This window comes from Neovison vison, chromosome 2 (genome assembly GCF_020171115.1).
Source record: "Neovison vison isolate M4711 chromosome 2, ASM_NN_V1, whole genome shotgun sequence".
NCBI classification, from domain to species: Eukaryota; Metazoa; Chordata; class Mammalia; order Carnivora; family Mustelidae; genus Neogale; species Neogale vison.
The window spans coordinates 1,295,417-1,317,910 of record NC_058092.1 but is presented as its reverse complement, the minus strand read 5'-3'; the positions used below and the strand labels follow the sequence as shown (position 1 = coordinate 1,317,910).

Sequence of the window (22,494 nt, the reverse complement as noted above, 5' to 3'; positions counted from 1 at the left end):
CCCCTGCACCCAGGCCTTCGGGGCGCATGCGCGCAGAAGACGAGCTTCTGGACCACGTGGTGGCTCCCGGCTGGATTTCTGGGGAACCCCACGCCGCTCCCTCCCACGGCGGCCGCCCCATTTCACTTTCTCCGCAAGAGCTCTCCTCCTCCAGCCTCGGGAGCTAATGCCCCGGGAGCCCTCCCCGCTGCAAGCCGCCTACTTTGCAGTCACCCAGGGGTTGGGGTGTCATTCACAAAGGAGTTATGGTCCCAGATTCCTGAATTCTAGCATAATCAGCCCAACTAGGGGAGCCCCCCACATCCGCAGCCAGGCATCTTCCCTCAGTGCTGAGGCTCACCCCAGACTTACTGAGGTCTCCAGGGTGGGGGGCACGACAAACCTCCCTCCCCCTCAAAGTCCCAGCTGGAGAAAGGCGCCCCTCCCCAGCTGCTGGGGGCAGCCCAGTCGGAAGATCTGACCAGCCCCTGCATTCCCGGGTGCTTCTGCTCCAAGCCCACCAGCCCGGAGGGAGCCTCAGCCCTCCCCCCACCCGCCCATTCGCATCCCCCTCCCCCCGGCCTGGTGGGCCAGCCCCCTCCGGGTGGTGTGAGCCAAGAGCCCAAGGAGTTTCCCACACTTTGGCCCCATTCATAGTGTTAAACGGCCCACAAAGGCCAGGCGTGTGCCTTGGAGGGCTCAGAGCTGCCATCTGGCCCGCACGCAGGGAGGGAGCCAGGCTCTATCCGGCCTCGCTGGGATTGAACACCGTTCCTCTCATATCTCCCACAACTGAAAAATGAACCAAAGCTGCTCCAGCTCAGGGGGAGGAGGGAAGAAGGGGGCAGCCCACTCACCACCCTCACTTCGGGCAGGCCACCCGGGCCCACTGCGGGTGGGTGGGCAGCTGGAGGGGTGGTGGGAGCTGGACCACATCTCCTGCACGTGTCTCACTTGGACCAAGAGCCAGCTTGGGGAAGGGGGGTGAGGGCAGGACACAAGCCCTAGCCAAATGCCCCTCTGACGCAGGAAGAAGTGAGGCAGGGAGCGGGAGGGCCTGGCCTGAGGACGGCTCTCACTCTTGGTCAGGGCCCTGGGACCCCCGCGTCTAGCAGGGAGGCCCACATGGACTTGGGCTCGTAGCTCGCCAGCTGTGTCTCGCCAGCTGTGGCCAGGGCCGGAGTGGGTTTGGGGCTTGCTCCCTGCCCCTGCATTCCCCAAGCCCTTAGCTAAGCAATTTCTTGGTGCTGAGTCCATAGCTTTGAGGGTGTGGCCAATGGAGACACAGGTGACAAAGCCACCCTCTCCCTCCCCACCCCAGCCCACCCCTAGGGAGTCCATAAACAAGCAAGGGACACACCAAAACGTGCCCACTGCCCAGCAGGAGTCCCATTTGGGCTGCAAAAATGGCCCCAGGGAGCGTCCTGGGTTCCACGCACAGCCCGCAGGACCTGCCCGCCCACACCTAGGCTGTGGGTCCCCGTCAGCGTCCAGGGCTGCGCAGCAGAGCCTGTGGCTTCCGCACGCCCATCCCCAGCTTCCTCAGCTGTCCCCTGTCCTTTTGCATCAAACTAGAGCCACACATCTGTAGTAGGGCCCCATCTGCTCAGAGAGGAGCCCCGGCCCGGGGTCTCCCGCCTCCCACAGCCAGCCCAGGGCCTGGGCCCCCTTCAAGAGGAGGCTGTTAGGAGGGAGGAGGAGGAGAAGGTACCAGAGGGGTGAACAGGGGCTCCCTATGCTCCCCCTTCAAAGTCACCTGAAGGTTCCCCTCTGGAAGCTCCCCAGCCTAACACACCCCAGTGGGTGACCAGCTGGCCCACAGGGCAGCCCTGAGCTGGCTCCCAGCCACTCCGGTCGCGACACCATCCTGCCTGCTTCCCGCCTCGCCCATTGCTGGGAAACCAAAGGCTCCTTGTATGCGGTGGGGGTGGGGATAAGGGAGGGGGAGGGGGGTTTCTGGAGCAGGTCCACCAAACAAGCCAGTCATAGCTGTGGGTCCCTGCCAAGACCCCGGAGGAGGGGGGAGATCTGACTGGACCCTTGTTAAAGCCCTGCAATTTCCAGCCACACCTGGACCTGTTCCTGGATTCAAACTCTGGCTGACGTGCCCTGATGCCACCTGCCGGTTCCCAGGACAGAGGTTCCGCCTGCCCATTGGGTCCTGCCCTGCCCCCAGGAGGAAGCCCCAGCCCCCCCACCCCAGTCCTTGCAGGACTCCAGAGAATCAGAGCAAGATGACTGCTCTGGGCAAAGGGGGTGCTCCTGGACAACCAGGGTAGGGCTGGCGGTCCCCAAAGCAGCTGGGGGACCTGGGCTTGGCTGGCCAGGCACCAGGATTACCAGTTTTCCCAGGGAGGCCCTAGGGGGCTGTCTGAGCTCATGAAGCATCCGTGTGGGCTCCAGGCCTGTCCTGCTCTGACCCCCATGCCTACCACCTGGCACCCTTCCTCCCTACCCGCTGGCAGGATGCCCAAGGAAAGCAAACCCCACACGTCCCCACCAGGCTGGGCAGCAGCCAGCGGCCAGCAGAGGCTTCCCCCACCCCCGTCTTGTATGTGTGGTGACCACACACGTGTGTCAAGCACACCCCTGGGGCCCTGGGCTCTCCTGCGCTCTGCGGACCGTGTGCTCGTACCTCCTGCCCCATGGGGCAGGGTGAGGCCCTGAGGAGCACCGGCTGGTGGAGGGCACCCCAGATGCCACTGCCTGACAGGCTGCTCCCCGGAAGACGGGGTGCAGCAGATCCTGGGGGGAGCGCCTCGGCGCCAGACTCCATGCTGGGCACTTCAGGCCCTCTGCTACCCTGAGTCTTCCCCAGGCTAAGCCACGGAAGGTTTTCCAGCCCTGAAGAAGTCAGGTGACAGCCTGGGACTTATCACCTCGGCCAGCAGGTCTGGTTCCAAAAGCGTGGGTCCCTCTCCCCCCTTCCACCTGCGCACAGGAAGACTGTAGCCTCCTCCATTCCACCCGCCCTGGCGTGGGTGTGGGGTGTGCAGCAGGTCCCCATCAGGGAGGGTGCCCAAACCACTGGAAGCCCCCCACTCATTCACTGGAAAGCTTTTCCCCGCCTAGCCTCTGCCAGCCAGCGGCGGGAGACCTCGGGAGAGGCGAAGGGGAGGGGAGAGAGGGGCCGGGGAGGGGCACCACTCTTTCCTGCTCCCCCCACCCACCCCCGCCCCCCATCCCCGAGGCCTGGGAAAAGACAGCATATTGAGGCGCGGGGCTCCCAGCATCAGGCCCCGGGATGCTAATGAGGGCGAGCGCGTTCCCACAGCCCGGACATTGTGCGGAGCGGCCCACCTGCTCCTCGGGGAGCGCCCATTGTGCCCGCGCCAATTCACAGGCAATTTAGCGTGCGCTAATGGGCCGGCGCCTTTGTGCGGCCCGCCCGGCCATTGGCCGCCGAGTGTGGGAACGGCCGCGGCGCCCGGGCCCCAGGCGCCTGCCCGCCGCCGCGCCTATATAGGGCCCGCCGGCCCGCCGGCCGCCACTGCCCGCTCGCCCGCCGCCTCTCCGCGCCAGGCATGGCCCCCAGCACCGTGGCCGTGGAGCTGCTCAGCCCCAAAGAGAAAAACCGCGTAAGTGAGCCGCCGCCCGCCCCGCGCCCCGCGCCCCGCGCCCCGCGCCCCGCGCCCCGCGCCCCGCCGCCGGCTGACGCGCGTGTCCCCCGCAGCTCCGCAAGCCCGTGGTGGAGAAGATGCGCCGCGACCGCATCAACAGCAGCATCGAGCAGCTGAAGCTGCTGCTGGAGCAGGAGTTCGCGCGCCACCAGCCCAACTCCAAGCTGGAGAAGGCCGACATCCTGGAGATGGCCGTCAGCTACCTGAAGCACAGCAAAGGTGAGCCGCGCCCCCCGCCGCGCCCCGCGCCCCGCCCCCCCCGCGCCCCGCCCCCCGCCCCCAGTCACCGCCGCCCGGTCTCGCCGCAGCCTTCACCGCCGCCGCCGCCGCCGGCCCCAAGAGCCTGCACCAGGACTACAGCGAGGGCTACTCCTGGTGCCTGCAGGAGGCTGTGCAGTTCCTGACGCTGCACGCGGCCAGCGACACGCAGATGAAGCTGCTCTACCACTTCCAGCGCCCCCCCGCCGCGCCCACGGTGCCCACCAAGGAACCCAAGGCCGCGGGCACCGCGCCGCCGCCCGTGCTCACCCCCGCCAAGGCCACCGCCGTCGCAGCACGCCAGCCCACCTGCGGCCTCTGGCGGCCCTGGTGACCCTGCCGGCCTAGCGGGTGGCCACCCCCGAGCACCGGAGGGCCGGCCAGCCTGCTCCTCTGGCCATCCATCTGTCCCTCCTGGGGCTTGGACAGACCCCTTCTCCGGAAGGCTCTCTCTCCAGGCTGGCGGGCCAGCAGGAGGGTCATTCTCAAGAGAATGTGCTTGCAGAGTCCTTGTCACTTAGGACAATCAGGGCCCACCTTCTGCCAAGTGTCTGACTCCATGGGGTTGTTCTGTGTTTGCATTTCAGCAAGTGACTTCTGGGAAGTCCCCACCGCCTGGGGTTCTATGATATTTGTAAGTGTCAGGGGCTCGGTCAGCCGGTGCCTCCACGTGTAGAAGACTTTCTTCAGGGCCTGCAGCGTCCGGGCCAGGGGGCCTGGCGGGCGGGCCGTGCCGTGGGCACATTTGCCTTTTGTGAAGGCGGAACTCAAGGTGTATCCTCATAGGAACGAGCGTCAGCCTGGACGGGCAAGGAAGGGTCATGCGAAGCCGCGGCCACAAGGCCCCCGTTCACACTCGGTTGTCTAGCAGGGGCTCAGAGTGGGCTTTGGGGAAAGGGCAGGGGTCTCCACCATGATCCTCAAAGGGTCCCTGTGTGTGGGTGGGTGCGTGTGGGCAGGATCTGAATTCAGAATTTGAACCGTCGGTCCCCGTGGAAGCCCACGGGCTGGCTTTGCAGATTTCCAATAAAACCTGACCAAGCAGCCCTCGGGTCTGTCTCTTGTGCTATACGTGGGTTCTTGGCAGCCGCAGTGGTGGGGGCGGTCTGCAGGGGCAGAGGAGGCCACGCCCCATCATGATTCCCAGCTGTAGGGGGAGGTGTCTCTGCCAGTCACCCTCTGGACAAGGCAGAAGTGCTGGTCCCGGCTGAGAGAAGGCGGGAATGAGGACAGGAGGTGAGCAAGCAGGGGGGAGGCAGGCCGGGAGAAGAGCAGGCCCCATAGAACCCAGAGCCCATGTACAGCAGGAAGGGATGCTGGAGTTTCCTTCACGGCCGCTCGCTAGCTCCCTGCAGCTGGGGGACAGGGCAGGGGGGCGCTAGTGACAGCTATGGGACTTTCCAGCTCCATTTGGCTGAAGGCGATGCAGAGACCCTGGCCTGCAGGGGGCCCTCCCCGCAGCAGAGGGGTTCAGCTGGCCCACACCGCAGGAGACAGTGTTTGCCTCCACCCTGGCCTTCCAGCACGGCCAGCGGCCCCTGCCCCCGGAAGAGCTCCTGGGAGCAGCCACTTGGCTAGTCCACGGGTGGCTCTCCCGCCCTCCCCGCAGGCCGAACGCTCACCAGGGCTGCAGAGGCAGGGCTGGTGATGAAGTCGCCAAGGACAATCCCTCACCTCAAAAAGGGCACCTATTTTTAGGCAGGGTACTGGACACTGGTTGAGTCCGCAGGAGCCTAAAAGGATGCAGGCTCCCCAAGGGACAAACCCACCCAGGCTGGGGGGAGGGGAAGGAGCTGGACATGGGGCCAAGTCTTTCACACGTCATTGGGGCCCTGGGGCCCAGACCTGGCCGTCCTCCCTCTTCAGCATGCCTCGCCCCACTGCCCTCTGGAGTCCTTCTGGCCACTCGGAGCAGAATCCAAGGCACCCTCTCCAGGCCAGCCCATTGCCTGCCCCACGCCTTTCCCCTGCATCCCACAGGCTTCCTGCATGTGGGCAGGCGTGTCAATGAATGGGGAGTGGGGTGTGCCTCCTGGCCAGGCCCACACCCCCCCACCCGTGGCCCAGGGTCCTCGAAGCTCCAGGCCTGCGTCCTCTGGGACCAGGCCCTCTGCACTCTTCCCCTCCAGGCGCCCCCATCAGGCCCCCCCACCCCTTCGAAGATATTCGCAAGGCTGCTTCTCCCAGGCTTAAGTCCATGGCCCCTCCCCCCATCACCCCCTGGAGCTCCCAGTTTCTGCGGCCCCACAGGCCTATACTCCAAAGGCCTTGCCAGGCAGCTAGAGACAGGTTCAACAGAGGTTGAGGTCCAGAGACACAAAGTAACCAGCCCAGAGTCACCTGGGAGTCGGTTGCCAAAGCCACCTTAGGGACCCTCTGTCTGCCACCAACACTGTCTGGATTCTTTCCTAAAGCACCTAGTGCCCCTGAGGGAGACGCATCCCTCAAGGTCTCCCAGCCATCAGAAGCTTCCCAGGGACGGGCCCTGAAACCCGTCCCAACCACCATCTGTACCTGCACTCCAGCTTCAGGAACCGTTTCAGCTAGTTCTCTGCAAATGCCTGTAGACTCTCCGCTTTGCCAAAAGGCAGCCTCCTCCAGGCAGGCTGCCGTGCTTTCTGCTGCACTCTCTGCAGACCTCACCATCAGAGTGAGTGTCCTCCCCACCTGCAGGCAGGTGCACCATCCACCCTGCACTGGTGGCGCCTGGACAACAGGGTCCCCGACACCCCCATTTCCATGGGGCTCTCGCAGCCCACAATCCTCCGCTCCTAGAGAGCCGGGCTGGTGGGTCACACGCGCCTTGATTACAGTGGTACTCATGGACAGAGGCAGGTCTTTGGAGCCCCAGGGACCTCCACTGCACTAGCTCACAGCACTGAACGTCAGCATCTGGCCAGCTCGCTGGAAAGGGCAACAAAGACAACAGTCCAGACGTTTTGTGCTGGGCCAGCGGCCTTGGGGACTCTGGCTCAGGAGAGCCCAGTGGCCCTCCAGCCGCGGGGACCACAGGGGCGGGCGGGGAGGGGCAGGCCCGGACGTCTCATTAGCATAATATATGCGCGGAGGGCGTTTAGCAGTCAAATATATGCGCATATATCTCCATAGATGATTAGGTTGGCCGGGCACATTCAAAATGGCGGAGTGTGGAGCGAGCGGCAGCGGGAGCAGCGGGGACAGCCTGGACAAGAGCATCACGCTGCCCCCCGACGAGATCTTCCGCAACCTGGAGAACGCCAAGCGCTTCGCCATTGACATTGGTAGCCGCGGGCAGGCGCCGGGAGTCGGGCGGCGCGCAGCGGGCGTGGGCGCCGGTGGCGGAGCCGGCGGGCCGGGGGCGGTGGCAAGGACGAAGGGCGGGGCGCGGGCCGCCGGCGCGCACAGCCTGTCGGACCTTGTAGTCCGCGGCCCGCCGGCGCCCGCGCTCGCCGTGGCGGCCGGACTACCACTCCCGGCAGGCGCTGCGCGGCCGCAGCGGGGCACGCCGGGGGTCGTAGTCCGGTGCAGAGAGGCGGGCGGCCCGGCAGCCCCTCGGTGGTCCATCTCCGTAGGGTCGGGCGTCGGGCGGGGCCTGTGCGGGCCGCGAGAGGGGCCCGGGGCCCGCCGTCTAGGGCCGCGCCGAGGGTGGACGGCGGCCAGGCTCGGGCCGCTGGAGTCCTCTGAGGGCTGCCCGCCCGGGTCCAGCCCGAGCCCTCCCGCGGCCGCCTCACGCCTGGACGGCTGACATTTGGCGGGAGTTCGGAGGACCTGGACGTGGACCCGGGGGCCCCGGCTGGCGGCCTTCAGAAGCCTCCTTGTGCCGCGCGGCCCGCGGCGGTGTCCCAGGGCCCCGCCCAGCCCCCGCCCAGCCCCCGCCCAGCCCCCGCCCTACCTTGCTGCGCCGGCCAGCCCCAGCCCCAGCCCCTTACCCCGCCCTGGCGCCCCACACCTCCCAGCCGCCCCCGTCACCCTAACCCTAAGCGTCACGGCCGACAGCGAAGTTGTTTCAGGTCCCCGGCTGTAAGCGGCCAGGTGGGCCTGGCCCCTGGGCAGCGCGCGCTCTGCGCCCCTCCCGGGTCCGCGCAGGGATGGAAGGCCGTGTCCTGCTGCGGAGGACACCCGGAGCAGGCCAGGGCGGGCGCAGGCTCAGCTTGCGATGGCCTCAGCTGGCTTGTGCCTGCCCGAAGCCGAGAGTGGGCGCTTGCCTGGCCCCAGCCACGGGTCACACGCCGACCTGTGGGAGCTGGGCAAGTGTGCTCCTCTCCTGGAAGGACTGGGGCGTCCTGGCAGCCCCGGGCGGCTCCTTGGAGCCGCGTGCATGGGATGCTCTTGCCACCCCTTGCTCCCAAGAGTCGCTCTACTGTCTGGGACTTGGGTGGGTGGGGGGCGTCCTCCAGGAGGTGGGAGCCGTGGGGAGGTGGGGCTGGGTCCTGTGTTCTCAGCCTGCCGACGCCAGGGGTGGTGAGCAGCGCTGCTGTGGGGCCCTGACCTGGTGGCAGGTGTGCCAACGAGCCCATGTGGAGCCCGGCACAGGAGGAGCGTGGGAGCTGATGAAAGTCGTGCCGGGGTGCATGTTGGGCTGGCGAGGGGAAGCTCAGAGGCCCCTCAGGGCCCTCCTCTGTGTGTCTTTGGAGACCTGCCCATGCCTCCAGGTGGCCGGGCCGTCTGGTGTGCGCCCTCGGGCATGCACCCGGTTTTGCAGCACGTGTGCTGGGGTGCTGATGCTTGGGAGCGAGTCGGCACTTAGCGTTTCTGAGGTGCAGCCAGAATTGGCTGGCCACAGGGTTTACCTTTAATCTTCTGTGTGGCCCCCAGGGGCAGGTTGTAGCCACAGGACGCGGGCAGTCCAGGAAGGTGTCCTCCGGCGCCAGCCCAGGCGGGGCTCCTGGGCAGAGGACACTCGGGATATTTTTAGTGTCCGTGTTCATTTCCCCTCTTGGGAGTTTCGCTGGGTCTGGGTCCCGTGTCTGTGTTTCTCCAAAGGACACGGTCATTGTTCAAAGGACAGACCTCGTGTGCGTTCTCAGGGCTGGTAGGAGGTCACCGCTCGGGTGCGGGTCCTCAGCCCTGAGTGCACCAGTCACCGTGCGCGCCTACAGTCTGCTTCAAAAACAGGCTTCTCCCGCTTCCCCTGGCCTCTCCAGGCCTCTTGGTCCAGCAGAGCTCGGCTGCTCTGTGTCCTCGGCAGGCCTTTCTCTCTCGGACGCGCGTGTCAGCCGAGTGGGTTCCTCACTTGGAAAGGAGTGGGGACATTTTGTCAACACAGATTGGGGTGTCCCGCGCCCCTTGTTGCCCAAAATAGAAGGACAGGCCAAGAAGGCGGAGGAGAGGACGGCCCTGAGTCAGGCCCCGCGGGTCTGGGTGAGTGGGCAGGTCTTGGCTCAGGGGCTGTAGAAGGGACCCAAGGAGGCTGTTCTCATGGTCCGGTGCTCCCGGCCCTGGACTGGGGAGGCTGTGGTGCCCGCCAGCGAGCCCAGGGCTGCGTACATGGCCCCTCTTAGGCTTGATGTGCCACGACCTGTGGCTGGGAGCTGGGTTGGCATTCACTAAATCCAGAGGATCCTGAGAGCAGATGAGCTCTCGGCCCTGCCTGCCCCTGCCCCTGCCCCTGCCCCTGTCCTGCTCTGTGAGCTCAGCCCCGCTCAGGCTGACAGCCCTGCTCCGCATGTCCCCACTCACCTCCTAGACCCCTGACTCTTCCCTCCCCAGGGGGGGCACATGGCGTGGGGCACACAGACCTGACTTCCCTCCCCCACACCCCAACACTCATATTTGCTTGTGATTTAAAGCTCATCCAAAGAAGACACGACCTGAGATTGGGTTTCCGTGGCAGGGTGGAGGGGGCTCGTTTAGGGTCACTTTTTGAAAAGTTTCTCAAAGTGTATCTTCATCCCTTTGCACTGCTGGTCTTTTTAGGAAACGGTTAATTCAGAGCGAAGGATGCTCTGGGCCAGGCGGGGATTGGGGGTGGGGAGGACGGATAAGGAGGCTTAAGACCAAGTTCTCCCTCTAAAGCCCATGGTCTGGGGATGAGGGTAAGCCTGTGCCTGGGTGGCCTGAACAGGGCCCGCCAAGGGCAGGTCACTGCGGCCCTCGCAGGCCCGTCCACACTGCGGCGGGCTCCCCACGCGTGCTCTCGGCAGCGGGTTTCTCTTCCCTGGACCAGCTTCAGCCTCAGATGTTTCCCGCCTTGCGTGTTTCTTGTATGTTCCCTCGGGATCCTGTCACAAAGCAGCGGTCAGAGATTAGCCTCAGCCTCCCCCTCACATAGGGCTCTGCCTCACCTGGGCCGGCCCACGGAGCCGGGCAGGTTTCGAAGCGGCTCTCAGCCCCGGGCCTCCCGCCCCTCCTCCTCGTCATCGCTGGCGGTCGTGCACGGACCTACTGGCCGCCTCACTCCGCACACTCGGAAGTGACCGCCCAGGACGGCTTTTTGAGTGGCCCTGAAACGTGTTTCAGGCAAATAAAGCCTCTTCTGCTTCCCGATGCCGGGCTTCCCAGGGTGTTCACAGGCTGGCTGGGGGGAGGAGACCCTGCTGTCCCCCGGGTGGCCGCCCCGCCCAGAGCCGTGAGAGGGTACGCTGGTGAAGGCAGCCCCCTCCTCTGCTCGTCCCCTCCGGGAAGATACTTCTTTTATCGCTCCCCCCGTGCCATCACGGCCGGCGGGGTGCCGGTCAGTGAAAGCTGTGTACTCGCCAGCTTCCTCTGTCCGGTCATTCTCACAGTCGGAGTCTGAAACAGAGTTTTTCTGAACCACTCCTGATCGCTGGGCCTTCCCGGAAACAGGACGCTTTCCTTCCCGCCCAGGACTGGATGCAGAGGGGAGGTGGGCAGGCTCAGGCCTGGTGTGGTCTCAAAGACAGCGGAGTGTCTGGGTCTCCCGGTCGATGCCCTTCCTCTGCCCGGGGCCCTGCAGAGTGTTGGGCTCAAGTTACACCAAGTGCCTCCCGCACAGGACAGTGTGGCAGAGGAGACGGTGCGCGGAAGAGCCTCGGGCCCTCCCGTCCGGCTCCTGACTTTGCCCGTCTGTGTCTCCCCTGCCAGGGGGCTCGCTGACCAAGCTGGCCTACTACTCCACCGTGCAGCACAAAGTGGCCAGAGTGCGGTCCTTCGACTACTCGGGCAAGGTGAGCCACCTGGCGGGCTGGGTGGGCAGGCACCACGGTGCCCCCGCTACACGGTGCTCTCCTGGCCCCCCGCCCCCTCCGCTCACCCCATCGGCTTAGCTTCCTGAATGTTCCTCATGTGAAGATTCCTCCCTGCTCCCTTGCTCGCCCCCCTTCCACCGGGGACCCCAGCAGGAGCACCTGCTCCCTCCCCGCCCTCCGCGGCTCCACCTCCCACCTGAACTCTTTAGAGAGCTGTGCCTGTTCAGGGCCCTCACGTCCACGTCCTTCCCTCCCCGAGGGCAGCACGCGCACCCAGACCCCCGCCCTCTACCCGCAGGACGCAGAGCAGGACCACGAGCCGCCCTACGAGGTCTCTGTGCAGGAGGAGGTCACTGCCCGGCTGCACTTTGTCAAGTTCGAGAACACCTACATCGAAGCCTGCCTGGACTTCATCAAAGACCATCTCGTCAGCACGGAGACCAAGGTCATCCAGGCCACCGGGGGCGGGGCCTACAGGTTCAAGGACCTCATCGAAGAAAAGCTGCAGCTGAGGTCGGTGGGGGCCACAGAGGCTGCGGGAGAGCAGGGGCTGCTGGCCTCGGGTCTCGGGGTCGGGCTCTGAAGGGGCGAGGGTCTGAGCTGGGCCGGCATCAGGCTTCTGTTGGCTGAAGCCTAGGACAGCCTGTGTGGCCGAGGAGAGAAGGGGGCCCTGCTCCTGCGGCAGCGCTCCCCGTCCTGCTGGGGCAGAGGTCCCTGACGTCTTCGTCCACGTGGGGAGTGAGGCTGGGGCCACACGCGCAGCAGAGTTCTGGGTCTTCGGGTGCGTGCAGCTGGCCCGTCCAAAGCCATTTGCCGGGCAGAGGGGAAGGGGCCGGTCTGAGTTGTGTCCGGGGCGTGTCTGGGAGCCATGCGTCCCTTGCGAGTGGGCGGCTGAGCGCGGCCAGGAGGGAGCCCTGGAGGGAGCCTGGGGCCGGCCCAGCCTGAGCTGCTGCGCACAGCAGAGGCGCTGTAGCATCCAGGCTCTGTCCCTTGCAGAGTGGACAAGGAGGACGTGATGACATGCTTGATAAAAGGCTGCAACTTCGTGCTGAAGAACATCCCCCACGAGGCCTTTGTGTATCAGAAAGATTCCGACCCCGAGTTCCGATTCCAGACCAATCACCCCAACATCTTCCCGTATCTGCTGGTCAACATCGGTTCTGGAGTCTCTATCGTGAAGGTGATGCACGCTGTGGGGGTCGCACTTGTGACAGCCAGGCAGGGGTCGCTGTCTGCTGGAGCCGGCCGGGTGCGGGGCCATGGCCACCTGGGGGGCGCCAGCGTGGGCTGTCGGGGGCACGGCAGGCGGCCAGGTGCGGTCCTCAGGAATGGAGTTCCCGGTGTCTGGGCCGCCCTGAGCCCCCACGTCCCGTGAGCCGCAGGGTGGGGCCGGGCCCTGCTGACCGGCCTCCCGCACTGTGTGTGCAGGTGGAGACCGAGGACAGATTCGAGTGGGTCGGTGGCAGCTCCATCGGGGGCGGCACCTTCTGGGGACTTGGGGCTCTGCTCACCAAAACAAAGGTACCGCAGGGGCTGCAGAGAGATGCCGCGGGCTCTGCTCTGGGTCCTGGGTCCCAGACTATCTCAGGAGGGGGGTGGCAGCCGCGAGGCCCGAGGCTGGTGGCTGGGGGTCCCACCAGGGACCCCGGGCCTTGTCCTGGCCGTGGTTCTCGGTCACTGCAGGACGGCCATCCATACTGCCGGTGTCGTCCGGGGCAGGGGCCGGCCAGTGGAGCCCTGACTGCCTCTCCTACGCTCAGCTTGGCCCCCTTCCCGGACTCAGGAGGGCCTCCTGGCCCACCGCGTGCCGCTCCGCGGGCTGCGGCAAGGCCGGCAGGTCCCGCAGCCGCCCGTTCTGGCCCATCCCCGCAGAAGTTCGACGAGCTGCTGCACTTGGCCTCCAAGGGCCAGCACAGGAACGTGGACATGCTGGTGCAGGACATCTACGGCGGGGCCCACCAGACCCTGGGGCTGGGCGGCAGCCTCATCGCCAGCAGCTTCGGGAAGTCGGCCATGGCCGACAGAGGTACCTGCTCCCCGCAACGCCCTCTGCGTGCCGCCCGCCCCCTCGCGGCCCGGCCCTGCCCAGCAGCGCCTGCCTGTGCCCCCCCAGAGTTCTCCAAGGAGGACATGGCCAAGAGCCTGCTGCACATGATCAGCAACGACATCGGGCAGCTCGCCTGCCTCTACGCCCGGCTGCACGGCCTGGACAGGGTGTACTTCGGCGGGTTCTTCATCCGCGGCCACCCGGTCACCATGCGCACCATCACCTACAGCATCAACTTCTTCTCCAAGGTGACCCCGCGGGCCCCTGGAGCTGCCGCTCCTCCCGACCCTCCCCGACGCTCACTGGCTTGCCCTCCTGCCCTCCCCGATGCTCTGGCGCCAGCCTTCCATGTCCTCAGAACCTGTCGACCAAAGGGCAGGGGGGCCCAGGGCAGGCTTTTCCCGGACCCCTGCCCCTTTGCCCTGGTGGGTTCCAGCACCGGGCGCCGGGGCCGTCTCAGAGTTGGTCGCGGTGGCAGCGGTGGGCACGCGGGTACCATCTCCCCGGTGGATGAGCTGAGCTCGGAGACGTCCTTCCTTCCCCGGGACAGTCTGGGCTGGGCCTTCGAGTGGGGTGGTTGGGTGGGTGTTAATTTTGTGGAAGAAGCTGGTCACTCTCTGATTTCTCCAAATGCCAAGCTTTTAACTTCAGCCCTGAATGTGGTTTTGTGGACGAGTGCGTCGCGGACTTTCCGGGAAGCCTCTGCCGCATAGGGAGGTGGACGGCGGGGGGGGGTCGGTTCCGCGCTGCCCAGACGCCCCCGTGGCGGTGAGGCCAGCTCAGGCGGGGTCTTGCTGTGGCAGGGGGAGGTCCAGGCGCTGTTTCTGAGACACGAGGGCTACCTGGGAGCCATCGGAGCGTTTCTTAAAGGAGCAGAACAAGACAGTGAGTCTGGCGGCCGGGGTGACGTCGCGTCCCAGCAGTGCAGGGCACGTGGGGAGCAAGAAGCGGTAGAGGCTGTGGAAGTGGGTCTCTAACCTTCCCAGGAGGTGCCGGCCCACTGCCCTCACTCACCCTCTGGAGTCCAGCGCCTGCATGGTGGTCTCGGTGGGCCAGGCGGGGGCGGGGGCGGGAGCTGGCCCGGGGCAGACGGGGGCCGAGGCAGGGGCTGGCCCTCGACAGCAGTCCTTCCTTCTTCCTGGGGGTCGTCTGTGCGTGACGAGGGCGAGGAACGCGCCTTGGCGGCCTGCCCGTTGAAGTCCACTTGGAGGGCGTGATGGGGAGGCGGGCAGGCTGCTCTAAGACGCTTGAGGTCCAAGTAATCGTACAAGGGTTCAGTACTAGCGAGAGAGACCGCGGTGCCACGGCCCCAGGCTCCCTTGGTGTTGTGGGGACCCTCCGTGGCGGTCGGGCCGTGCTGGGGTGTGGGCACAGAGTGGTACCCCCGGGGTGACCCCTGGTTTTCTCCCGTTCAGACCCTAACCAGTACAGCTGGGGAGAGAACTATGCAGGCAGCTCCGGGCTGATGAGCTCGTCCCCAGAGCTCTGCCCGACGCAGCGGGCCAGGAGCGGCACCGTAAGTGCGGGGTTCTTGGTGGGGTCTGGTTCCGAGACCCCCTGTCCTGGCCACTGACCAACCGTGGACGATAAGAACAGGGGGGCTGATTTCCCTCCTCAGGCCCCAGCATTTCTGTGTTTTCCAAAAGTTCCACGGGAGCCCCAAGACCGTGCAGTGCAGGCCCCTGTTTGCAGGGAGCATACAGTGTGTGCTTCCGCGGGACGGTGGGGCCACTGACAGCAGAACCAGGGTCGGAACCAACCCGGGCCCCTCCCCTTAGACCACGTTCTCTGCCTGATGGTTTCAAACCGGGCGGAGGCACAGAGTCTCTTGCCCTGGGAAGTTTCCTACCCATTGCTCCACCCCCAGCTGGGGAGACACCTGTGTGACTGGGCAGGGGCTCCTCCGTCCTGCTGAGCGGGCAGAGAGGCTCTCCCACCAGGACCAGGGTCAGCCGGACACAGGACGCTGCCACTGTGGCCCGTACTGGGGAACTCACAGGCTTACTGAGGATGCCCCCCCACTGGCTTGTCACTCTTGTAAGTCTCTGAGCACTTGGCAGAGCTCAGGCGCCGGCTGGAGAGCCAGCGGGGGGAGTCCGGGCACACGGGTCAGATTGCCTCCTTCAGGACGGGCCTGCTGGCTTGTCGGATGCAACGCTGGTTTTCAGTTGGAGACGCAGGTTCTCTCACAAGTCGGCGTAAGCACCGTAAGAACACGGGATCGAATCATGACTTCCCCACGAGAACCCCTCCCAGGGCCCTATGCGCCGGCCCGGCCGTGCCAGTAGGTGGCAGGTGCAGGGTCTCTGCATCTTTGATCCCCGCTTCTGGTCTGTGGAAGCGCGACGTGGATTCCTGCCTCAGGGATCGCAAAGCCCAACGGACACGTGAGCGTGAGCGAGGAGGGCGAGTGTCGGAGCTGGTGTGCGTGCCGGCTTGCTCCGCGCCTCACGCACCCGTCCTGCCGGGTCTCCGTGTGGCCTGCAAGGCAGGGGTTTGAACTGCTTGTCGGCTGGACGGGGTGCCCCGAACACCGGGCCGAGGCCCCAGAGATGGGCGACCGTCCACTTTCTTTCATCGCCTGGAAATGCACCAGCTGTTTCCTGGCTGAGCGCCCTGTGATTGAGGCACCCCGAGAGCCAGGGTGTCCCCAGGTGCAGGCACCCAGCTCAGAGCACGCCTGCCTTTTGCCCTCCCAGCTTGCTGGTCTGGCCGCAGGCAGACGAGAGCGGAGTCGGGTGCGCGGCCACAAGCAGGGAGAGGGCTGCCAGGCTCGTGCCGAGGGAGGTGTGAGCACGTCTCCGGGGACCAGGGCTGGTGTGACACCAGCCTCGTCTGAGCAACATAAAACTTACAAGCACCAGGTGGCCGAGGGACGGCTCCTCCGGAAACGACCGGAGCATGTGCTCATGGCTGGTGGTCCCAGGTCGCACGTCGGGCGGGAAGGGGTCCTACCCCTCGGCCTAGCCAGGGAGTTGGTTCCGGACACGGCATGCGTGGAGGGCACCCATGCTGTGGAGAGAAAGGAGCCAGCATGGGAGCCTGGACTGCCTGCCCCACAGGGTCCCCGTGGCCTTGCTGTGGGTATGGTACCACGGGAGTCACGGAACAAGGGCCGGCTGGGCAGAGAGGGGACCATGCCCGCGGGGGCTGGAGGGGCAGAGACGGGGCCAGAAGTGCAGCCAGCGGGTGTGGGGAGAGCAGCACACGCTGGTGCAGGCGTCCCCGGCCACAGGGCCACCCCGTCGAGGGAGCACCAGCGCAGTCACTGGGAGGGACGTGGGCTCGGTGGGGTTGGGCGGACTCAGGATCCGGGGAGCCTGGCTCTGGGCGCCGAGGCCGGGAAGGGCTGCAGGGTGGGCAGGCGGGGCCCGGGAAGAAGGGGCCTGTCCACCCCGTCCTCGTCCGCTCCCCCCGGGGAGCTGCTTCTCCGACTGGCACGAGGGGGCTCGGTCTTCCAGAACCGCCCGGCTGACGCGCGTCGCCTCTCCCCCTCCCAGTTTGACTTGCTGGAGATGGACCGGCTGGAGCGGCCGCTGGTCAACCTGCCCCTCCTTCTGGACCCTTCTTCCTACGTGCCTGACACGGTCGACCTGACGGATGACGCACCAGCCCGCAAGTACTGGCTCACCTGCTTCGAGGAGGCCCTGGACGGGGTGAGGGCTCGGGGCGGGCCGGCCGCCCCCGGGACGAGAGACGGGCGTCTCTGGAAACCGTGGGGCTTCCGAGGAGCAAGCGACAGTTGTGGGGGGGTTGGTGGGTGGCCGTGGAGTGAGTCGGACTTTGAGGGTTGATTTCTGTTCCTTGGGTGTAAGTGCGACCCTGTGGGCTTCCTGGGTCCGAAGCACCTGGGGCCGTGCCAGGTCGCCGCGCTGGTCCTGTGTTTGGGCAGAGGCACGTGGTTGACACGGGGTCGGGGGCAACGGCGGTGGGAATCCAGACCCCAGTGGGTTGCGTCTCGGGCCTTCCCGGCCCCTGCGAACGTCCTTTTCCGTCCTCACAGGCCTCGGGGCTCTGTCCTCTGAGTGAGGGGCCTCCAGGCTGGGACCTCACATGGCCGCCTAGGATGGTCCCAGGCCACCTGTTCCCCTCCCCCCACCCCACCCCCGCTCCCGGTGCCGCAGGAGCTCGTCCCAGCCGATGTGGCTCTGATCCCCGGGTGGGGGCCAGCGGTGACCCCATTCCCACCCCACAGGGGAGAGCCCGGGACCCCGATCGCCAGCGGCCGTGGGCCTGTGTGTGGGGATGTGCTTGGACCACGGCCCTGGCCACGCGGAGGCCGGGGCCTTGCTAAGCGGCCTGTGCCCGGCAGGTGGTGAAGCGTGCCGTGGCCAGCCAGCCGGGCTCAGCAGATGCGGCCGAGAGGGCCGAGAAGTTCCGGCAAAAGTACCGGGGCAAACTGCAGACGCTGCGGCATCAGCCGTTGTGAGTGTCCGCGCCGGGCTCCCGATAGCCGCCCCGAGCGCCGTGGGCCTCTGCCTGGCCTCCCCGCGCACCTGTTCCGCAGCTGCTCTGCCGCGGGGACGCTCTCCGGGGGCAGAGGCGGCAGCCGGGGGGAGGCCGTGTGCTTGGCGGTCGACCCCCTGAGCTGCTGCCTTCCACCTCTTCCCCAGCGCCTACGGGACCCTGACCGTGCGCAGCCTTTTGGACACGAGGGAGCACTGTTTGAACGAGTTCAACTTCCCAGACCCCTACTCCAAAGTGAGTGCCGCCTCCCTGCGTGGGGTTGGTGCCTGCGAGGGGGCGCGGGCAGCAGGGGGCAGGGGCGCAGCCTGGCCTGGCCTGGCCTGCCTGGTGCGAGCACTGGGTGGTTGCTCGGTGGGCGGTGCCTGTCTCTGGCCTGGTGCGGTCGGCGTCCAGCCTCAGGGTTGGCGTTTGTGGACACCAGTCCTGCTCTCGCAGGTGACAAGCCGCCCGAGCCCACCAGCCAGCTGAGAGGTACCACCCTTCTCGGACCGTTGTGCCCAGGAGGCCGTGTGCCCGGGGATGGCGGCCAGGGCTCCAAGCCAGTGCCGCAGACCCCGCCTCCTGCCTCCCTTGCCCTCAGACGGACTGTCTGGGGATAGGGCGTGGGGCACCTGCGAGGGTCTGAGTCTCCCACTGTGGCCCATCTCTGCCCTGCCTGGGGCCATGGCACAAGCTCCCCGCGGCCGTGGCTGAGTGTGCCCCCGCGGCCGTGGCTGAGTGTGCCCCCACGGACGTGGCTGAGTGTGCCCCCGTGGCCGTGGCTGAGTGTGTCCCCGCGGACGTGGCTGAGTGTGCCCCCGCGGCCGTGGCTGAGTGTGCCCCCGCGGCCGTGGCTGAGTGTGCCCCCGCGGACGTGGCTGTTCTCTGTCAGTAGCTGTCAGCATCCAGGGTTGCTGGAGCGCCTGTGACAGCGTGTTGGGCATCCGTCCCCTCAGGGTGGCCTCGTCGGGACGTCCGCAGCAGGGCGCCCTCCCTCTGCCTGGTCCGCCGAGGGCCCGAGGGAGGCAGGGCCGTGCCTTCACGCCGACCAGCGACTCGCTTCTCCCCGCAGGTCAAGCAAAAGGAAAACGGAGTCGCGCTGAAGTGTTTCCCGAGGGTGATCCGCTGTCTGGACGCCTTAGGCTGGGAGGAGAGGCAGCTGGCCCTGGTGAAGGGGTTGCTGGCGGGGAACGTCTTCGACTGGGGAGCGAAAGCCGTCTCCGAGTAGGTGCCGCTGCCTTCACGGCCCCTTCACGCTTCAGCCCTGCCCCTGCCTGCTCACTCCATCCCGGGCTCAGGGCCACGGCCCGTCCTGTCCCCCTCAGCCACGTGCACTGCCCCAGCTCGGTCCCTGAAGAGGTGGCATGGGGTCCCGGTGCCCTGGACCCAGGAGAGGGTGGTGGATTTCCTTCCTGGCTGCCCCGAGCCTGTTCAGAGCAGGCACGTGGAGGGCTGGGCTGTGGGTTTGGGGCGTGATGTTTTCAGATGTAGAAACCCCGATCTGGGCTTTGCACATTACGGTGGGAATCCAACCATACTTAACGAACGGTTGAAACTGGGAGACGGAGGTGCTTTTCGAAGGAGCTCGCAGACGCAGGTGGGAGCAGGTGGCCCAGGGGCCCTGAGCCCAGGGCACCCCCAGCCCAGCCCTGGGCCTCTTCCCTTGCTGGATGCTTGGTCTCCTGCCTGGTGTCCTGTCCTGGCCCTCGCTGGGTCTACGCTAAGAGCTCTCATGCCCTTCTTACCCTTGTCACTGGCTGTCCCTTTGAGTGGCATGTTGGGGCGTGTGCCGGGCGAGGCTGGGGCTGACCCAGCGCCTTGCCGGAAGCTGCCACACACTCGGGACCCTCCACCCCTCACCCCGTCCCCAGCTCCCCCCCACGCCCCGCGTCCCGGAGCGGCTCGTCCAGACCACCACTGCTCTGGGGCCTGTGAGACTTGCGCGCTCCAGATCCTAGCGGGCTCAGCCCGTCTGGGCTCCACGGTGAATGCCGGAAGCTGAGGTTGGGGCTTTTGTGACTTGTTTTCTCCACTGTGCAGCGTTCTCGAATCTGACCCCCAGTTTGGCTTCGAGGAAGCGAAGATGAAGCTGCAAGGTAGGGGCTCCCGTCCCGCGCTGGGACTTTGCCCTGCAGGGGAGGGAAGTAGCGAGCGAGGGCACGGCTGCGGGAGGGGAGCGGGCCTGCCGGGGCCGGGGCGGCTGACTGGCTCCGTGTCCCACAGAGCGGCCGTGGCTCGTGGACTCCTACAGCAAGTGGCTTCAGAGGCTGAAGGTACACACCATCGCCCCCGCCTCTGCCCCAGGGCCGGGCCGGGCTCTTGAGGCCCCAGGGGAGGGGGATGGGCACAGGACGGGGTGCACCGAGGGCCCCCCCCGGAGGCGGACGCCGCGGCCCTGCTCCCCCCAGCCACTGCCCCCTGCAGGCTCTGCTGGTTAGGTCGGTGGCCGCGGCTCAGAGGTCGTTGGGGACACAGTCCTGGAAGAGCCACAGGCGCGTCCCGCCCCCCCGCACCCCAGCACCTGCGGGAGCCAGCAGCCCTCCGCCTCGGCCCGCGGGGAACGTGGAGTACGGAGGGGTCTGCAACGCTTGGACGCGCCTGTTCCCGACTGAACGTCCTGGTTTTGTCTTACAGGGGCCCCCTCACAAATGTGCCTTAATTTTCGCAGATAACAGTGGAATAGACGTCATTTTGGGAGTCTTCCCCTTTGTCAGGGAGCTTCTCTCTAGAGGGACGGAGGTGAGCGTCCAGGCCGCGGCGGGACCCCTGCCCTGGGCCCGCCACTCGCAGTGGGGTTGGCGCCATCGTGGCCTCTGTGGGGCAGGTAGGTTCGGGTGAGGCTCCTCACACCATGGACCTCGGCTCAGCCCGACCACAGTGTTCTGGGGCCGTCTTCGTCCCGACCCAGGAGCCGGCCCTCCTGGAGGCCAGCGAGCAGTGAGAGGTCGTCGGGGTCGCGCCGCCCAGCCGGCAGCCCCGGGGGGTGGGCAGACAAGCGCTGGCTCGGCGCCGGGTGGCGGCCGAGGTCCCTACAAAGCTCGGGGCGTCCCGCCGCAGGTCATCCTGGCGTGCAACTCGGGACCTGCCTTGAACGACGTCACCTACTGCGAGTCCCTCATCGTGGCCGAGCGCATCGCGGCCATGGACCCCGTCGTCCAGTAAGCTAGCCGGGAGCCCGGGGTCCGCGTGGAGAGGTGGGGGCACGGCGGGAGGGGTGCCGACCGGTCCCTGTGCTCTGCAGCTCGGCGCTCAGGGAGGAGAGGCTGCTGCTGACGCAGACGGGCTCCAGCTCCCCGTGTCTGGACCTCAGGTACCCCGAGGCACCTCCGTACCCGTCCCTGGCCTCCCTGTGTGCCGCAGAAGGCAGCAGCCCCTCCGTGGGGCCTTGGGCAGACGGGCCCCGTCTGGTGAGAGAGGCAGACACCCCCGAGGCTCCTTGGCGCTGATGACCGGGTCGCCGCCCTGGTGTTTCAGGCCCTGGGGATCCTAGAGCGGGAGAACCGGGCACTGGGAGCCGGCGAGGGCCAGAACAATTCTCGGGGCTGACCTCCTCCCTTTCCGGGGCCGCTGTCAACCACGAAAGGGGATTTCATCACGGAGAGAAGCGGTGTCAGGCCCAGGGGCGGGGGCTCCCCAGGCATCCCTGTCAGTTACTGCCCTTCAGGGACACAGGGCATGGCGTCTCCCGGGGGACAGCTCAGTGCAGGGGTAAGGCGCCGCCATTCCCCCCCTCACAGCCCCCTCCCTCCCCACAGCCGCCTGGACAAGGGACTGGCCGTGCTGGTGCGGGAGCGAGGCGCGGACCTGGTGGTGATCGAGGGCATGGGCCGGGCCGTCCACACCAACTACCACGCGGCCCTGCGCTGCGAGAGCCTCAAGCTGGCCGTCATCAAGAACTCCTGGCTGGCCGAGCGGCTGGGCGGCCGGCTCTTCAGTGTCATCTTCAAGTACGAGGTCCCGGCCAAGTGAGGCGCCGGCCCCGCCGGGCAGCTCTGCTCGGCGCTTGTTAGGGACGTGCTCCGACCGCGGCCGGGAAACCGAGTCCCCAGCAGAGCGTTCGTGTCGCGCACCTGGGACAGGAGCAGGGGCCGGGCGCGGCCAGGCCGAGCGTGTGCCCTCGGGTCTCTGTGATGCTGCCACGTTCGTGCCGGGAGACGCGACTTGTCCAGTGAGACATGCGTATTGGAATATATTTAACTGTGAAATAATCTTTTATACACACACGTGTACAGATGTAAGTCCGCGCTCACGTCTCCAGCAGGCCGGCGGGAGCTCGGGGCGCCCAGACAGAGCCCGCGGTGTCATCCGGCCGCCCCGGGTGCTCTCCGACGGCGGGCCCCATGAGCTCCGCCCTGGGTGGCCGCGAGCAGGGTCTTCCCTCTGCCTACTGCGGGAGCCCCGGCGTATGTGGGCTGCGGGCCGCGGCCGTCCGGTGACTCCCCGTGTCCTCGGCGGTCCTGTCACCAGCACGTCTGTCAGGGAGTCTGTCCCGTGAGTCCACAGCCCCACCGCACCCAAGACGGACTGGGGGGCCGGGCCAGGCCGGGCCACGCTCCTGACTACAGGCAGCAGCCACAGGAGGGTCTTCAGGGGCTCTCGGGCTTGGTGGCCGCACACACTCCTGCTCAGACCCGACCTCATCCCGGGTCCGTACGCCCAAGCCCAGAGCCCTGTCTCCGGCCCGCGGAGGGCTACGCGCTGCCCCTTCCCGCAGGGCGTGGGCCCGAGGCACGGCTGCCACCACAGGACTGCGCCCACATGCACGCAGATGCGCTCGGCTGAGTCACCTGGGAGCCGGCCTCAGGAGGCGGCCAGCCCCGTCCATGATGCTACAGCTCCTGCCAGGGGCCCTGGCCACTCCTGCACCTTCCTTCCGGGCCCCCGGTGAGCCACTCCTGCACCTTCCTTCCGGGCCCCCGGTGAGCCACGCATGCATCAACCCTAGCCCCACAGGCTTATGGCTGCTTGTGCCAGGCCGGGTCTGTGCCCCCAGTGGCAGCCATTCCCAGGGCCCCTA

The 22,494-nt window shown here is 66.8% G+C and overlaps 2 protein-coding genes across 3 annotated transcripts; both read left to right on the top strand.

Annotated features, from left to right (window-relative positions):
- Positions 1-3,469: 3,469 nt before the first annotated feature.
- HES5 (hes family bHLH transcription factor 5) lies at positions 3,470-4,901 on the top strand. The gene is made up of 3 exons (XM_044236265.1): positions 3,470-3,557; positions 3,653-3,818; positions 3,908-4,901. Exons 1-3 carry the CDS (start codon positions 3,504-3,506, stop codon positions 4,189-4,191), a joined length of 504 nt encoding a protein of 167 aa, XP_044092200.1. The 5' UTR covers positions 3,470-3,503; the 3' UTR covers positions 4,192-4,901.
- Positions 4,902-6,975: 2,074 nt separating this feature from the next.
- PANK4 (pantothenate kinase 4 (inactive)) lies at positions 6,976-21,698 on the top strand. Of its 2 annotated transcripts, none has more exons than XM_044236970.1 (19): positions 6,976-7,117; positions 10,881-10,963; positions 11,283-11,497; positions 11,981-12,164; positions 12,413-12,505; positions 12,857-13,010; positions 13,098-13,279; positions 13,835-13,916; positions 14,447-14,547; positions 16,532-16,687; positions 17,344-17,456; positions 17,645-17,732; positions 18,550-18,701; positions 19,518-19,573; positions 19,701-19,750; positions 20,112-20,216; positions 20,535-20,635; positions 20,719-20,787; positions 21,233-21,698. In XM_044236970.1, exons 1-19 carry the CDS (start codon positions 6,994-6,996, stop codon positions 21,444-21,446), a joined length of 2,322 nt encoding a protein of 773 aa, XP_044092905.1. In that variant the 5' UTR covers positions 6,976-6,993; the 3' UTR covers positions 21,447-21,698. The 2 variants fall into 2 exon arrangements, with proteins under 2 accessions (XP_044092905.1, XP_044092904.1); XM_044236969.1 differs by lacking the exon at positions 6,976-7,117 and adding an exon at positions 8,559-10,662.
- The last annotated feature ends 796 nt before the right edge of the window (positions 21,699-22,494 follow it).